General features: G+C 37.8%; 2 protein-coding genes across 2 annotated transcripts; both read right to left on the bottom strand.

Moving 5' to 3' along the window:
- Positions 1 to 5,931: 5,931 nt before the first annotated feature.
- LOC131796914 (tripartite motif-containing protein 2-like) lies at positions 5,932 to 8,935 on the bottom strand. Its single transcript, XM_059114534.2, has one exon. It carries the CDS (start codon positions 8,248 to 8,250, stop codon positions 6,550 to 6,552), a length of 1,701 nt encoding a protein of 566 aa, XP_058970517.1. The 5' UTR covers positions 8,251 to 8,935; the 3' UTR covers positions 5,932 to 6,549.
- Positions 8,936 to 9,070: 135 nt separating this feature from the next.
- Positions 9,071 to 16,012, bottom strand: LOC131796899 (triosephosphate isomerase-like). Its single transcript, XM_059114512.2, is given in 8 exon segments — positions 9,071 to 9,293; positions 9,939 to 10,026; positions 10,286 to 10,371; positions 11,392 to 11,524; positions 12,179 to 12,263; positions 15,117 to 15,240; positions 15,775 to 15,799; positions 15,801 to 16,012. Coding segments are annotated over 8 exon segments (744 nt in total). The 5' UTR covers positions 15,885 to 16,012; the 3' UTR covers positions 9,071 to 9,174.
- Between the last annotated feature and the right edge of the window lie 1,016 nt (positions 16,013 to 17,028).

Genomic DNA, 17,028 nt, shown 5'->3' with positions numbered 1-17,028 from the left:
ATCTAGTCATAACGGTGGCCTAGAGTAGAGTGTAAGGGGTGTGCCCGACGTGGCCTTTTACAGTTATAGTTTTTATATCCCCAGGGTATTTTATTAGTCTATGCTACTAGGAGTTGACACGTGATGAGGTGAAGTCTGTCAAAATGAACACAACTCATCACCACGAACACATGGAATATTTACTATGAATATTTACTATTTACTATGAAAATTATCACATGCTTAAATACACACCAATTGATGCGACTGTATGTATGCAACATGAGATTGTACACCCTGCGTGTATATGATACATAAGATATAACGATGTCCAAGGCATTTGATGCGCGATCTTATTGGTGTGATCTACCACAGAAAACGGCTGCGATAAGACTAAGCTACCGACTGCATATTTGTCTCACCCCAATGCGGGGATCTGATTAGTATAAAAATATAATAATAAAATATTGTCCTACAGCTAGCCATGGGAAGCGTGTGTTTGTCGCAATATAATAAGTCGACTGTTTTTAAGGAGTCTCTAAAAAACAGGAACCAGAGGACTAGAGCGAGACAATCAAAGGGCGAGTTTCTTTTGATGTTACGTTCAAGAAATGCTTGTCAAAGTATTTCGATGTCGACTAGATGGTTATATAAAGCTGTTCTCTGTAAATCAATGGTTGCCAATATATATATATTTTTAATTTAGCGAACAGTTGACTGGTGAATTTAAAGTAGGTAATGTGTACTAGTTACTTAGGAGACCAATAGAAATTAAGAATCAAAAGCCTCGTTGTGTTCTGGGATTATTAAACTGTAGGAAAAGTTTGTTATGGTCCAGTTTATTAAAACTGTATCAATTTCGTGATTTCAAAGGCATCCGAGCCTACGTGTAGCCGTACCCTTTCTTCTGCTCCCCTCTCCTTGCGGGGGGGAGGGGAGGGTACGGGTACACTTAGGCTAAAGACAACCTGGAAATGGGTTTTATAAAGGTCATAATGAAAGAGAGAACGGCAAAATGGGCCAGCCAATCTATTTTAGGAGTATTCCTCCGAATAACTCGTCGTTCATAAATAAAGAATAATTCAAGTGCGCGCGTAGATATGGAATTTCTTTTCGAGTGTTCAACTCGATAGCTCACGAGTGAGCGCAGCGAACGAGTGTGATGTCGAGTTAAACACGAGAAGAGAAATTCCATATCTACAAGCAACCGTCTATTATTTTGTTTATTATATAAGCACAATAGCCCTTTGCTGACGAGGAAAGTCGACGTTATTAACGGATGAAAATAAAAGGAACGACAATCCCCGAATAAACATTCGTTGAAACATTACAAAACCAATGGACGTAATTTTCAATTTACAAAATTAAAAAATCGTACAAAATCAGCCTGTGGCAAATCTTTCAGCAGTCGATTTTTGTTCTTAGTTGCGAGAATTGCCATTACTTAAGCCACTGAATACGTAACTTTCGGTTTTTCTGGTCGCATTTTGATTTTCTTCCCCTTCTAGGAAAGTTGGAACGTCACTCTCTGTAAGCGATAAGGATTTTTCAGTGTTTTAGCAACCATAATCCGAGGAAATTCCGACAAACAACCATGTAATATTGGGCTTGGTAAAGGCTTTGCCGTTCATTCATAAACCTAACCGAGTAGCACGAAAGGCGAGAGACGTCTCAGAAGCTGATTGGCGATATCAATCACACGTGGAAAATATCGCATTTTTTCCTCGTGTGATGTTGCGGCTTTTCTCTGTGCTGGAAATCCTTCTACATCGTATTTATTCGAATAAACGCTGAATTTTGGAACAGAAATATTAATAAACGCTGGCCTTGAATAGACGCCACACCATGATGCAGGGTTTATTAGAATAATAGACTAAAAAAAAAAAAAGCGATCACTGCTTCGATCGCAGTTGGAAATTTTGAATGACCCAGACACAAATTTCTTTGAATATACCAGTTCTGATGTTGAGAAAGCATATCCGACATCTGGTCTCATTCACGTTATGTATTACAGTAGAATTAATATGCAAATTGTGGAGTTGAGAACAATATAAAAAAATGACTTCTTATACAGGTACTATAACATGTCTGTGTTTTTTCAAATTAAAAAGGTCAGTTACCACACCATTGTTTGCAAGAAATAAATTGGATTTTGAATAAACGCCGCCCTCGTGTAAACGCCGCACGCGAATCACGAAATATTTAATAAACGCCGTGACGTTTAAATGCAGACAGATAGCGAGGATCACCACGTGAAACAGAAATCAGTTGATGCCTATGAGATTGAAATTCAGGGGACAGAATGTTTTGCCGCAAAAAATACTTTGGGGGTCATGTATGGTAACACGCTATAACAATGGCTGTTCACACTTTGGCCTGGAGGCTAATTTAGCCAAATTTAGACAGTTTCCAAGTAAATTAATTTCAAAAATATATTTTCGTTATCGGATTCATTTTACCATCACTTAAAGTTGCTACTTCTTCTAGTTTCCGAAAAAGGTTTGGGGGGAAGGGTAGTGGTAGCTGTTATGGAATGTGTGGAATTCAGGAGGATTATGGGTGTGGTCATTTTCCCTTAAACTCCTCTATTGCTCAAATCCGTATAAAACCTTGGAAGTAGCCCGGCTGGAGAACCTACTCCAAAGGGAGAGATTGTGAGAACAAGTCTGTTTTCATTAAATGTTTCAACAAGAACGATATAAAAATGAATATGAAAGCGACCTTCGCAGTAATGAAATATGAAGAAAGGTAGTGACTTTTGTTTGACTTGTTGGGAGTATTACGTCCACAGTGGCCTTTGATTTATAGCCTGCAAAAAGTAATCAGAGATTGAAATGAGGAGAACTTTAGTACATAACATTTGATTCTAATGTCTTTTTTTATTTCTTGCATTCCTTGTATTTCAAAGGTCCACTGATGGAACAAGACAAACAATTAAGAAGCAAAATATGAAAGAAGTTTAAAGGAGGGTAGTACTCATGTTGACGGGACAGGATATTTAAAAGGATTGCATTTTATCACCAAGACCTGTAAGGAGGACTAAGAGGCGAATGCAGACATCCAAGATTGCACTACTGCCACTGGTGACTCTACAGGCGTTAGTGTGAAATAGCTTTGAGAAGCAGAGTAATGCTCTGCTCGTGCTTATCTCGAAAGAAACAGAAAATTGGTTCCAAACGCAGCATATTGTATGCTTGTAATTATGATAATTTCTTTGGACTGTTGCGTTGTGTTCTCTTCATAACAGCTAACATTTTTCCTTTTTCGGTAGGTACATCGCAAACTTGACATCCTTAGGATTGCACTAGAAGACATAGAAGATGCTTTGTAGGGACATGAATTGATTTTAGGAAAAAGACTTTGAATAAAATATTTTGTTATCGTTCACGACAGTCATGATTTATTTTGTCTATCAGTAGCTTTCCCCTACCCCCTCCGCTACTCATGAAAAATTATCTCGGCGCTGTATTTGCTGGATTTTTGTTGAGGTGCTACAAAAAAGTTATCAATGGCCAATTTACGTTATCAACTCAGTTGATGATACTAAATTATCCTGTTATACTCTCCCACCGACACGGCACCAGAGTTTCTTTAGAAATCAGGGTGGGGTTAGGTTAAACGTTAGGTGGGGGTTGGGCATAGGATTAAGCTCAGAATTAGGCTTAATTTTAGGGGCTTGAGGTTAATTTTAGGGCTTGAGGTTAGGGTTAGGGACGGGATTTAGATTTAGGTTTTTGGCTTGAGGTCTTAACCTCAAGCCAAAAACCTAAATCTAAATCCCATCCCTAACCCTAACCCTAACCTCAAGTCCTAAAATTAAGCCTAATTCTGAGCTTAATCCTATGCCTATGCTATGAGAAGGATAAGGTTCTACTCTCTTGCTAGTTAGCCAGTACCCATTTGTCTTCTTGAAGCCCTTCGAAACAGTAATCTTGAAGTAGAGTGGTATCCTATGCTGAGAAAGTACTACTTCTCATCTCTTCAAACTACAAAAACAGGGATATGCTTCGGTTGAATAGGCTTCTTGGCTCTTTTGATGACTTACCCTTTTTAAGACTATAACAGCTCATATTGAGGTGATCCACTGTGCATCCTGTACTGTGCACAAAAGTAACGTAATCAGGCGAATAAGCGAGCGCGCATTCCGAGTAACGCGGTATTTTTTTTTTTTCCAATAAATGGACCAAGTAAAGAGGTACGATGGTCGTGAACAAGCACGGCGACCTATATTTTTACAGCATAATTTTGGTGTACAAATTATTCCCTTTAAATTGGAGAAATTGAAAAAAAGTTCATGGAAGGGATAAAAAGATAGAGCGAAGAGCCTGCACGAAGCCAGATAATTGACGATGCAAATTAAAGAATCACCTTAAGGAGGCTTCATAGGGTTTCTTGACCGCGCGAAACCTGGGTGCGAACATAGCACACGACAACATGCAAAACATGGCGGCTCGTCGCACGATTGCTCCTTAAGGACCATTGGAGCTGCATTGCTGGATCACTGCGCTGATTTAGTGATCGGATATTTAAAGCATCTTTATTGGTGGTTGGGCAGAGATTTTGTCCATAAAAACTATAGCAAAATCTCGAACGTGTTTGGCTATCACCAGCTCAATTTGAGCAGTAACAGGACAGTGCACGAGTCATGCATGAATGAATAATGGTAATAGGAACAAGTAGAGTCCAATTCGGTCTGCAATCATACGAATGATAAACAAATCGAACGACCGCGAAGTGGGGGTCCGATTTATCATTAACGAGTATGATTACAGACAGAATTGGGCAACACAAAATTAGTCATAACTGTCACAATTTCCGAAAACAAAAAATACATTTAGGACAAATGAGTGCGGTAGAGACAATGTCTACGTAAAAAATTCCTCAACTTTGAAAATTCCACAATTTTTTTAGGATAAGTTGTTGTTGCTATGGTTATTGTGATCAATTCTGTGATTGGTGGAATTGAATGAAAGGACTAAGTATGATTGGCTGCTTCAACTATCCAATTACAGGTGTCCGATTATAGCCAACTGTCCAATTACACTGTCCGATTACAACTCTACAGCATGATTAGTGAAAAATGAAGCAGCTCATGCACCAATCACATTTGAAGAAATTGTAATGGTTATGATTAGACAGTGTAATAGGACAGTTAACACGTCATGCCTGTAAGTGAACAGAACACGTCATGTACGCGCGCCGAGTTGTTATTTTTATTTTTATGAAAACGTACAAATTATGTCTGGTTTCTTTCTCAGATTTTGTCATAGTTTTGATTAATTGTTAACCGGACTTCGTGTCGTCCAATTCTGTTGATAATCATTCTCGTAATTATCTAATCGGACTCCCCCTTCGCGGTCGTCCGATTTCGTTTATCACTCGTATGATTACAGACCGCATCAAACGCCACTCGGTCCTATTATCATTGTAAATTGTACTGTAAGACAATAAGCTTTTTAACATTTTATACAGGATAAACAGTAAATACTACAATGTTAAAAACACACGTTTTCTTGTATGAAATATTTGCAAAAGAACGTTTTAAAATAATTATGTGAAACAGAATCCTACATAATATCAATTTCTGTAGCGATTCGTCAAAATATAAAATATTTTCCTTGCATAAAAATTCCCTTAAGTTGTTTTGGATAGGTTATCTTAAAAAAAAAACGCTCCAAATGTGGCCGTTAAAGATAACTTTTGTAAAATAGGCCAAGTATCCTTTAAATAAACGTAGTCGATGTAGTTCCTTCCTGTCAAATACATCTACTGATTTAGTATAAATCTACAAGCGTTCTATCATATATTCTGCGATCCGATTGGCTTACCCACTCGCTATCTTCTTATAAAAAATCGCACCATAAGTATAGAAATCTCGAGCTCATAATATAACTGAAAAATATCTTCAACTTAACTGAATGTTTTTAACCTACGCTGTTGATTGTTTGCACGTGCCGAACTTAATAAAGTAACTGGAATCTGAAACGTACATACATAAGAGCCGGATATTCAACAAGTACACTACTTAGGCCTCGATTACAGACACTCAGTGGACCTTGAGGTATCGTTTTGAGTGATTTGCATGAAATGAATGTAAATCCACTGTTAGTCGTAAGCCTTCTTGAAACTTTTCCTAGCATCAACTTATAGTTGAACCCTATAGCTCAAGTGAAGATGGATCAGAATGCAGTTTTGTTAAACACCCAAATATTGCATGGATAAGCAACCTTATAGGCTTAAAAACAAAAAATGCAGGATTTCTTACACTCGTGTTTACTCAATTCAAAACGAATCATTTCAGCGGTTCAAGTTAAAAATGCGTTTAAGTCGTAACCGCACTTTCTCTTTAGTCCCTTTTGCTAAAATCTCTTCGTGAGCAAGTTTTTATTTGATAGAAAAAAAATTCTCCGCTTTTCTGTACGTGTACGCTTGGTATTCACAGATACCACTCAAAAGGCATAGGATGTTAAAAGGTTATCAGGAAAACCAAAAATTGAAAATAAAAGGCGAAATGTGTGAAGTAAATTCCTTTACACAAGCAACAACATCATTTGCGCTTCACACTTGTCTTTAGTAGTGGAATATAAGCTGAACACTGTGAGGGAATTCACCACTTCCTCCACAAACCACAAACACTCTGCCATCATCAGTAACAGCCATGTCCGTGATTCCAGACAGTGTACTGTAGTAAGACTCCAAAGAACCATTAGGCATATAACAACGAACCAGCTTGTACAGCCCACTGTATGCAAGCACTTTGCTATCTGCTGCATCTAATGCAATCACAAGCGGATAGAAGGCGCGTTCGTTTGGATCTTTTTTCAGCATACATTCACCAAATGCCCTCAGGTACTTGCCTTCGTGGTCAAAAACACTTACCATGCAACGATTGTTCTTCTTGTCAACATCTGACACGAAAAACTCGTTGTTGAGTGCAACAGCTTTTGAAGGATGCAGTAGTTTTCCTGAGAGGCTTGTCCCAAAACAAAGGAGTTCCTCTCCGCTAGTGTTGAACACCTTAATACATGACTCGTGGCCCTGCATTACAGGTGTGCACGTGACCAAAATTTGCTCTTCGTTCACGGTAGTGAGGCGCGTGAACCAATGAGAGTTAGAAGTCAATTTAACGAGACAGCGTGTGAATCTACCCGAGCTATCAAATACTTGAATCCGCGCTGGATTACCAAACAAACACCCATCAGCAACGGCGATCAAATGCCTGGTTAGAAATGTTACACCAGTTGGCGACTCAAGGTTTCCGTCTTTTGATCCCCGTCTACCAACACAAGCCACAAATTCTCCTTGTTTGGTGTATATTAACACAGCGTGATTTCCTTGATCACTAAGTGCGATATGACCTTCATCGTTTATTGCCACTGCAAATGGCTGGAACTTTCGTTTCAAGGGCTGTGGTATATTAAGAGAATGAAACCTTGTGCCAGGTTTAAGAACCTCTAGGCTCCCCAAGTCATCCGAGTCAGGTGAACTGATTAACGTGTTTGAAGATGTTAATTGTCCCTTCAAGCCTACACTTCCAAACATGTTTCCACTAACACACTGAAGAACTTCTTTGTTTCCCATAAATTCGAACGAATTTTTCGTCTTTTCTGTCTCAGCGGCGGAATGCAAATGGCTCAACTTGGTACACGCTACATTTGCATCTCTGATTCTGTTTAACAAATGCTCTTTATCGTTTGCTACGTCTAACGCATCTCGTAATTTCAAGGAACCCGCGATATGAGTCAATAACGTCTCTGTTTGCAAGGTGAGAAAACACGCCGGATGTTTCTTCTCTTCTTTCTCGACTAAATTATCGACTTCAGCGCACAAGGCTTCTTCTTGCTTTCGCAGAACTTCGACGAGATTCTCAAAATCTTCGCGAATCTTGCGCTTGATTAGTTCTCCTTGTTGTTCCATATCGGTGCGAGCCTCCTCATAGATTTTCCGCACGATTACAAGTTTTTCACTGCAGTCTTTCATTGCTTTCCTGATCTCTTGAATAACTTTCTTGGCTGGCGAATCTCGAATTAAACGCGCTAAATAATCATTTGTTGGAAAACCATCAACTCCGCGGTCAGGAATCGGACAAACAGCACGACAGATTGGACAGCGAAAACTCAGCGTATGGTGATGTAGCAGTTCTTTCAGACATTTCTTACAAATGTTGTGAAGGCAAGGTAAAACCTTTGGTTCAACATACTCCTCCAAACAAATAGGACAGTTTGCCTCTTTACTGAAAATGTGGTCGATATTACTCACTGGCGAAGCCATGTTTAATTCTAAACCGGCGACTAAGCGAAAGATTCTGTGAAGAGTAGTCGCTGATCTGCTCGAAGCTTTGTATTTGTTTGTTTTATAACCACGCGGCGCATATTCAATAAATGACAACAAAAGAACGGATTTGCATATTAAGTATGCGAATGAACACAAAGAGGCCAAGGGGAAAAAAATGTCAACCCTTCAGGTTGTTTCACGCATTTCTGGAACTGCAAAAATTTCCGTAGAAAGCGGCATAATTGATAAAAACGAAATGCTGTGGTTCAAAATCTTGAATTGAAATCTTTATCACGAGACTAACCAGTGTTGACTTCCATGCCTGATCAGCACATAAATTCTTCCTATGTTTAAGGCACGAGGTCAAGCAGATAGGTCATGAGGATTGAGAAAAATATAAAATAAAAGATGCACATTTTGTTAGGACAACAAATTCTTAAAACTCTCAGGTAAAGAAATGTTTGCTCTTTAGTCAGGAGAATTAACTTTTGAATCCTGAGAGAGAACGGTTCAGACAATGATTGCCTTATCAGCCATGTTCAGAATAACTTTTTCAAAAGTACAAGTTGGTGTGTTTTCTAAAACCTTCACTGGTACATCTCATGCCGGAAGCATAGACTTTTAAGTCTGTTTGCTATTTGAAAAACAGTAAAAATGTCAATCACCCAAGTCGTTATGGTTCTCAAAAATGGCGTTGCTTAGGCTCTTTGTAATTTAGTTTTGAATTGCAGATGTGTTCCTTTATCTTCAAGTCCTAAATTGCATTTATTTGAAAATTTTACCCCAAGGCAAGTAATCATATCTGATTGGCACGATATAAATGAAACACTCTCAATTTTTATTATTCCCAGAGACTATAATTTTCAGTTTTAACACCACATTCCTTCGAGCGTAAATTCTACAAACTAAACCTACGTTTTCTCACAACCTAGCATTAATGATCTGAACAAACTCAGGCTTAAGAGAGGCTCCTCCAACAAGGAAACCATCTACATCACCTTCCTTAGCCAGTTCTTTACAATTCTTGGCGTTCACGGAACCTGTGCAAATATTGACACAAATAAAACATTTGAGCAACCAGGCTATATCTTCTTCAGCGCAAAACACACACACACCATACTCGCCGACATTTTTGAGGTTTCGAGTCCGGACCTTTCATTTTAAATCAAAGCAGTTTCGTTCCATCAAAAAAAAAAGTTTCGTTTCAATTAACAGTTTTAACATATTTCATTGATAGCTCTTGAGATAGAAATACTGTTGCAAACATTAAGCCTAATGTTGTACGAGCAAACATCAAGCGCACTGCTGCACACGGCAAACGAGTTTTCCGTGTTGGACATCTCTGAGGTCCTACGTCTATTCATATAGACGCAGGACCTCAGAGATGTAGTCCAACACGGAAAACTCGCAGATTTGACCAAAAACGCCTGCTTACTATTTAAACATTTGTTTCTACAGGATCATACATAGAATTACAAGGCACTGGTAGAAATAGCCGTGGCTTTAGGACTGATAGGTTACAAAGGGCTTTATAGACTATTGACCAAGCAAAAACACTGACAACCTCAAGATCATTGCAGTATAACTTACCAATTATGAGTTGAAGGATTTCTCCTGGGGTCTTTCTTACAAGAAAATATTCGCATGTTTTGTGTACGGTTCAATAAAAAATTTAGAAAGCCTACCTCCATAAATAATTCTAGTTGAACTAGCGACAGCAGCTGAAACGTTATCAGTAAGCCAACCTCTCAGTTGATGATGGACTTCTTGAGCCTATGAGTTATCAAGTTACAAATTCTTATTCTAAACCAATATCCCGTGAAAAAAAAGGTAAGGTTTCAAACAATTCGGTCTATTCAGACCTTCAATTTTTCGTCCACAGCGCCCGTTAGTTAGCCCATACTAAAAATGCCAAGAATTACTGACACCTGTAATAGGAGGTGTATAACATAGCAGCTATTACGTCTTCACAATTACAGAACATAGTTCAGTTCCACCTTCACACCATACTAGACGGTTCAAATTTCCTCACCTGTTGAGGTGTGGCCGTAACTCCAGTGCCAATGGCCCAAACTGGTTCATAGGCAATAACCACTTTATTCCAGTCTGAGACGTTATCTGTGGTAAAGCAAGTATAAATTGGAATGAGGGATCATCTTGTCGGCAGGCTCTTTCTCTCACGAGAAAGCCAACTACTATCCAGGAATACAAACAGTTGGAAATTTTATAGCCTCTTTCTGGCCAAGCAATTTGATAACTAAGACATTTTCTGACAATCCATTCTTTGATTTCAAAGAAACTTTAAAGACAGGTGGCCTCTAGGGTTTTGGCATTATCACTTGGGTACCCATACTTCCCTAAAATAAAAATTGAATGGATCCCCACCCCCTATGGTTTAATGGTGCGTGCACTAGACTCTGGGTTGAGAGGTCTGGGTTTGAGACCTGGTCAGGTCGATGCATTGTGTTTTTGGGCAAAACACTTTGCTCTCACAATGCCCCTCCCCACCCAAGAGTATCAATGGGTACAGGCTGATTGTTAGGGAAACCTAATGGACCTTGTGATGGACTAGTATCCCATCCAGGGCTGGGAAGTAATGCTCCTTGTTGCTTCATGCGACATGGTAACCGGGTTAAGCTACAGCTGGGTGGACCACTTGGCTTGAGCACAAACTTTATCTTTACCCTATGAATAGGTTCTTCTCTTTAGATTGAATTCAAGAAACTGAATGACCCTTTTTAAATTTAAAAACATGTTTCAACAGTTCTTCTGTCATCTTCAGTTCTGAATAATACAAAATACAAAGTTGAATTTATAGTGTGTAACAAATTGCTGATTGGACAAAACAAACAATAGTAACAGAACTATGTATGCATTTACAAGAAAAGTTTTAAATTAACATGATAAAGTTGGTGATTAAGTGGAGGTTTCTACCATTACTTTGTACTTTGCCTTATTCAGAACTAAAGATGACAGAAGAACTGTCAAAACATGCTTTCAAATTTAAAGTCTATCCAGACCCTTTAGATTGAATTTCCAAATAGGAGAGATGAGTAAGACAATCAGAAGTTTTGTAAGATAGTCACCCAGAGAAGTATTATAACAATGGTAACAGTAAAAGTTTAGATTATCACACACCAGCAATGGCTTTAAGCTGCCTTGACACAACTTCCATGGTTTTTCCAGCTTCTCTCTCCAACAAAAGTTCTCCAATACAGGCTATCACATTTAATCCTTCTGATAGTGCATGACCAACCTTCTCGCCAATAAGCTAAAGAAAACACAGTTACACACAAAAATAACTAGATGTTAGCTTGTAAATATTTGATCCTTTTGGAACTATTGTTCATGCCAACATTGTTTTCTTGCATCATGTTTAAATGCTTTTTACTAAACTTTAGCCTGTTACATCATCACCAGAAAATGTTGCCTGTTTAGAATGCACCAAATTAAGAAGTGCATGTGATCAGAAAATTACCAAACTTGGTAGCAAAGATGCTATTTTTCTACCCTCAGTTTACATCAACAAGGCCATCAAATTGGGAACAAAATGGAACACATGCAAAGAAAAAAATATGCCTATCACTGTGTGAAAAGAACATCATTGTGATTACAAAAACAGAATGGGAAACCAGAAATTCTTTAAGGGTTTTGGGTTGGTTCTGTTTTACATTTTGCAACATATGGGCAAGTTTTGTGAAGTAATTGATGGAAAATGGACAAAATAGCTGTTTTTTTTATTACTGCTTGTTTGTTTGTTCAGTTATGTTCACACTCTAGAGTTTGTTCCCTTGGAAAAAGTTATCAAGAGAGACTCTCCTTGTTTCTCTTGAGACCAGAAATTAAGTGTGCAGTGCTTAACCAAATATTATTCCCTGCAAGCACATTCCATACAACTACCAAAGATAATTTCCTTATCTCTCACCTCATCACTCTCTTCGAAAATCTTTCTCCTTTCAGAATGTCCTATGATCACCCAGTTACAGCCAATGTCTTTGATCATTGCAGGGCTAAAATGGATATTTAATATCTGGTTACTTTTACAAACATTAGATATGAAATATGTACTTTCCACCCCAATACATTATACAAATTGTATATCTGATATGATAAACTTTATGAATGATGAAATTATAGCAGTTATTAGGACTGTATGGTATGCAGTTCACTATGTCAAGGCCTGAAAGGTGAAAAATGTAATGTAATCTCATGAACAGCCAATAAATGTATCCCAGTTCTTATATAAAGTATAGGAAAATCATCAAATGATGATTTATTGGTAGATGTTTAGTGTATTAAAAAAGTGAACACTAAGGAGGCTAGAGCTGACTCAGACCTGAGCTGAACATGTCAACTGACTTAATTTACAGTAAACCATTTCAAACTATTTTATTTTTGTCACATTGATTCAAATTTGTATTTACCCATAATCCCTTGTGGGTGTGGTCTTTTTCACAAATAATCAATTTCGAGTTCACTGACACAGTAAAAAGTAGAAATAATAACATTTTGTATTACATGGAGGCTAGTATCTCCCTAGCGAGATCAACTGGCACTCTAAAAACTGACTTTCTGGAAACTTCAAGCTCTCACCATTTTTGCTATTGAAATTCAGCTTTCATTATATTTTAGATTCCTTAGCCTATTCTTTTCCTGCTTTTTCCTCCTCCACTCTTTGATCCTCGCAAGCTTTTCTCTTCCTTTTCGTTAACCATACTCTTGTCAAGCGCACTTGAAGCGATATTTACAGATGGCTAAATCTCAGAAAAATTATTGAGCTTGAAGACCCCCGACCCTTGATAACGTTGCAGAAACCAAAATAGGAAATGTTACCAAGCTATTTTCGACATGGAGATGAAAAGATGAAGGTGAAAATGGCGGAGCAAACAGCAGATTTCATAGCGCTTTTGGTGGCATTTGTGGCGAGACTCCGTTCTCAATATGGCGTCAACATGGTAAAAAGCGTAGCGACTTGGTCAAAAGTGAATATTTTGGCCGTTTCTAAAGATATGGACCCGAAAACTTGGAAATGACAAGAGAAACTTATGAGCATTGAAGTGTTATCGATTTCAAAACCCGACTTTGCCGTGTTTGAAGTATAGTAGCGAAGGAGCAGGTAAGTTGATGAAAAATATTATTGCGTAATCAGGTTTTACAAAACCGTAGCGACTGTTTTACACTGATATTTCTCCGTTTATAGTCAATCCTTTAGACTGATTTTTCGCTATTTTAGAACACCAAGTATGAGCATTGGTTAATGTGTTTTTGTTCCCACAGGATTCCAGTTCAGTCATCTGCGGACAACAACTTGGTGTACTTCCAAATTCTGAAACCCAGCGTTACACAAAGGATACTTAAGAATGATGAATCTTTTCTATGCGTTTTAATAAACTTGAAATGTCAAAGTTTTGCTCAAATGTAGTGTTTATTGTGTGTTATCATTAGGTGTAATTTGTTTGCTCAAACGAGCTTTCTTTTCAGTGAAAAATGTATTTAAAAAATTTTACCACTGAGATTGTGTTACGCGTTACAACCAAAATTGGCTCGATTTTTCATCTTTCACGGGTATTTTCTCGAAGACAGTAATGTGGTTTTCTGATTTTTTGCTTTTACTATAATCAATAAGAAACAACTTTACCTGTAAGCAAAGATTTGGCTTCAATGAAAATGTAAAACAGAAGAAATCATTGAAAGTTTGCAGTCATCATAGGAAAATCATCAATGATGATTTATTGGTATATGTTTAGTGTATAAAAAAGTGAACACTAATGAGGCTAGAGCTGACTCAGACCTGAGCTGACATGTCAACTGACTTAATGTACAGTAAACCCTTTCACTCCCATGATCTCTTTAGTAATTCTCCCCACTATCTGCCATACACTGCTTATAATTTCGTTTATAGAATTTTGTATTGAATCAAATGATAGTCCTCTAATTGATATTTTTCTAATTCATCATCACTTGTTCACTTGAGATTGTGTTAATATTTTAAGGAGCAATTCTGTCTTGGTCACTACTGGGAGTGAAAGGGTTAAGAGTTTGTTTGGCCATCTTAAACTTAAGTCTGAGTCATCAAGGGACTAAAAGTAAAATAGAACCCCACTTACTTAAACTGGGTCAATCCAACTCCCTTAAACAAAACAGTTAACAAATAGATTGCATGTTGCAGTGCATCTGTGGTACAAACAAAAAAGTGGCACACAAGGCACAGATTGTTTCACCAATGTTCTTGTCACATTTTGAAATATTTTGTGATCTAGTACCCACGAAATCTATTTGTGATACATAATAAAGAAACAAAAAATGTCAATGATGAAATCATCTATGTTTGTTTTCCAATGGATTTTGAATCAAAAACCAATCAAATGCACTGCAATTCAGCATATTATAAAATTTCTCCTGGATTAGAACACCTTTTATAAAATTTTCTCATATCAACTATTAAAAGGACAATTAGAATTCAACACCACCTCTGATAACTCAAACTCTTTTCTGCTTCTCTTGTGACTTGAGTTAGTGGTACTACTGTGTTACAAATCACCCTCATAGGACACTAGTTCATCACAGGTAACCAAGCTTTTAGTGGGTTCTCCTGGTGATTCACTGGTACTCAAATACATCCTATATAGAGAGAGGTATGGTTTAAGGCCAGGGCTTAAACAAAAACCTTCCAATCAGCAGTCCAGTACACTCACCAACAGGCCACTTTACTATCTCCTGTCTAAATGTCACTTTGGTCATGTGAGCCTATGTCAGCTTGCAGAAAACAATTTTATTGGTTAACCATTTGGTGACTCAAACAGCGGACTTATAGCTTACGAACTTAGGATTTCTTCTCTAAGGTTTAATACTCTGCTTAATACCTGATTTCTCCTGTGAAAGCTCCACTGGCCACTTTGTAACAATTCTGAGCTGAAACACTAATGCCTGCCTTGACTGCTTTACAGACATAATCCAGATAAATAGAAGGAGGAGAAACTACAACATCTGTTTAGACAACAACAATATAATACCTGTTAGTAGTGTGCTTTTTGTAGTACACAAGCTTAAGGTATCAATATCAAATTAATCTTAAAACAATAATCTCAAAACAAATATCTTGGGACATTTTTAATCATAATAAAAATTACTTCTAGCTTCCCTTCAGGAAATCCTATTTTTGTCTGCAAACTCCTGGAGGGGAATGAAGACCACCCATCAAAAGGGCGGAAAGTTTGACACTTAAATAACTCCAAGTTTTTTACTGTTTCAAAAGTAAATACGACCACAAAATATAACAAACAAACAATTTCGTGGTCATGTGGGGTTTATCAACACATCAACTAAGTCGCATGAACTCCTATGCGAGACGTCTTTAAATTAGATTTCAACATACAGAGAAAAATTTGCAACTGCATTATTTGATTTACAAAACTCGACTACTCATTACTGACTACTTGTGATGAAAACATTACGACAGCTAAATACTTTGTAACAAGACAATGTAAATCTTGGCCCTAACAGCAGTGGTATGAAACAAACCAGTGGAAGGAGAAAGATCATTTGACCGCCAAGTTCTTTAAAATTTCATCTATTTTTCCTTTACTTCCGTTCATCTTCCAGTTGCCACCCACAAAAAATTTCCTCTCCATTGTGAATTCCTCCACAGCAGTACAGATCAACTGAGGACAGAAGTTGACACTTCACCTAACGATGGGACGAGCCGCCGAGAGGGTCGAGGATCGCCCAGGGAAGGAAGAATGAGTGTGGACCTCGGACCGACTGAGTCTGCAGGCATATAAGTCAGTGTTGTGTAGCACAGTCATTTTTTGCTTCATGTAAGGTCATAAGATTTCCTTAAACAAACTCTCGTGAGGGCATAGAGCCAAATTTTTCCTTTTTGTTATCACGTTTTAAGGATTACTTGAAAATGAAAAATGTGGTTCTATTTGGGAAACTTCATTAAGGGAAACAAATGAAGCAAGCACTATCAACATGTCCCGTGAATGTCGTGTGCCGTTAATGTACTAGTAACATAATCACTCGTGACTGAAAACCTTACTTTTGCTTTGTTACTGGTCTAGGAAAGTCGCACCTCTTCCTCGACCAATCAGATGCAAAACCTAACCACGACCCGGTCACGTTTGCGTTTCCCTGGTCTCTACGATAAGGTGTTTTTGTAATAATTCATTTGCAAGGCTCTGGTAACATTGTCTGGGGACTACATATCGGTACCAAATCTGAAACAATAAATGTGATAAAAGAAAATTAGTAAGGTCTAGATTTTTTCAAGCTAAGGAAAACATACATGGAACAAGCTATAGCATTATCCACACTTACAGACTTTGCTCTTCTACCATTTTTTTACCCTTCTTCTTCATACCTAACGACTCTCCATCTAACTTTTTTCCCACCTTCATAAACCATACATCAAAGACAATACCTGGATACTGCAATCACAAAAGGTACACTAAGAGTAGTTGTTGTCAATAGCAATGGTCGAGTATTCGTAGAGGGAAGCATTTATTAAAGAGGGACACTCATGAAAAGTGAGACAAGAGAGAATACATCTCACATAGCGCTTGGGGGTTCAGTTTAAAACTTACTCTAGGAACGCAAGCTATCATGAACGTTTTTAACACGTTGAAATGCAGGACAAAATGAAATGGCCTGCCTTTAGTAAAAGATCAATAACTGCTTTACGAATTCGTAGGAGTCAGTTGCAGTACTTTGATAGTATATGAAATTCGAGCCAAGTGGGGTTATCGTCCTTATTAACTTTCTTTGTAATACAAA

The sequence above is a fragment of the Pocillopora verrucosa genome, chromosome 9, assembly GCF_036669915.1.
Source record: "Pocillopora verrucosa isolate sample1 chromosome 9, ASM3666991v2, whole genome shotgun sequence".
Lineage (NCBI taxonomy): Eukaryota > Metazoa > Cnidaria > Anthozoa > Scleractinia > Pocilloporidae > Pocillopora > Pocillopora verrucosa.
The sequence above is the reverse complement of the archived record's forward strand: the minus strand, read 5'-3'. Positions and strand labels throughout refer to the sequence as shown.

Excerpts from the sequence above, each read along its gene's own strand:
- LOC131796914 (XM_059114534.2), bottom strand. The coding sequence starts at position 8,250 with ATGGCTTCGCCAGTGAGTAATATCGACCACATTTTCAGTAAAGAGGCA.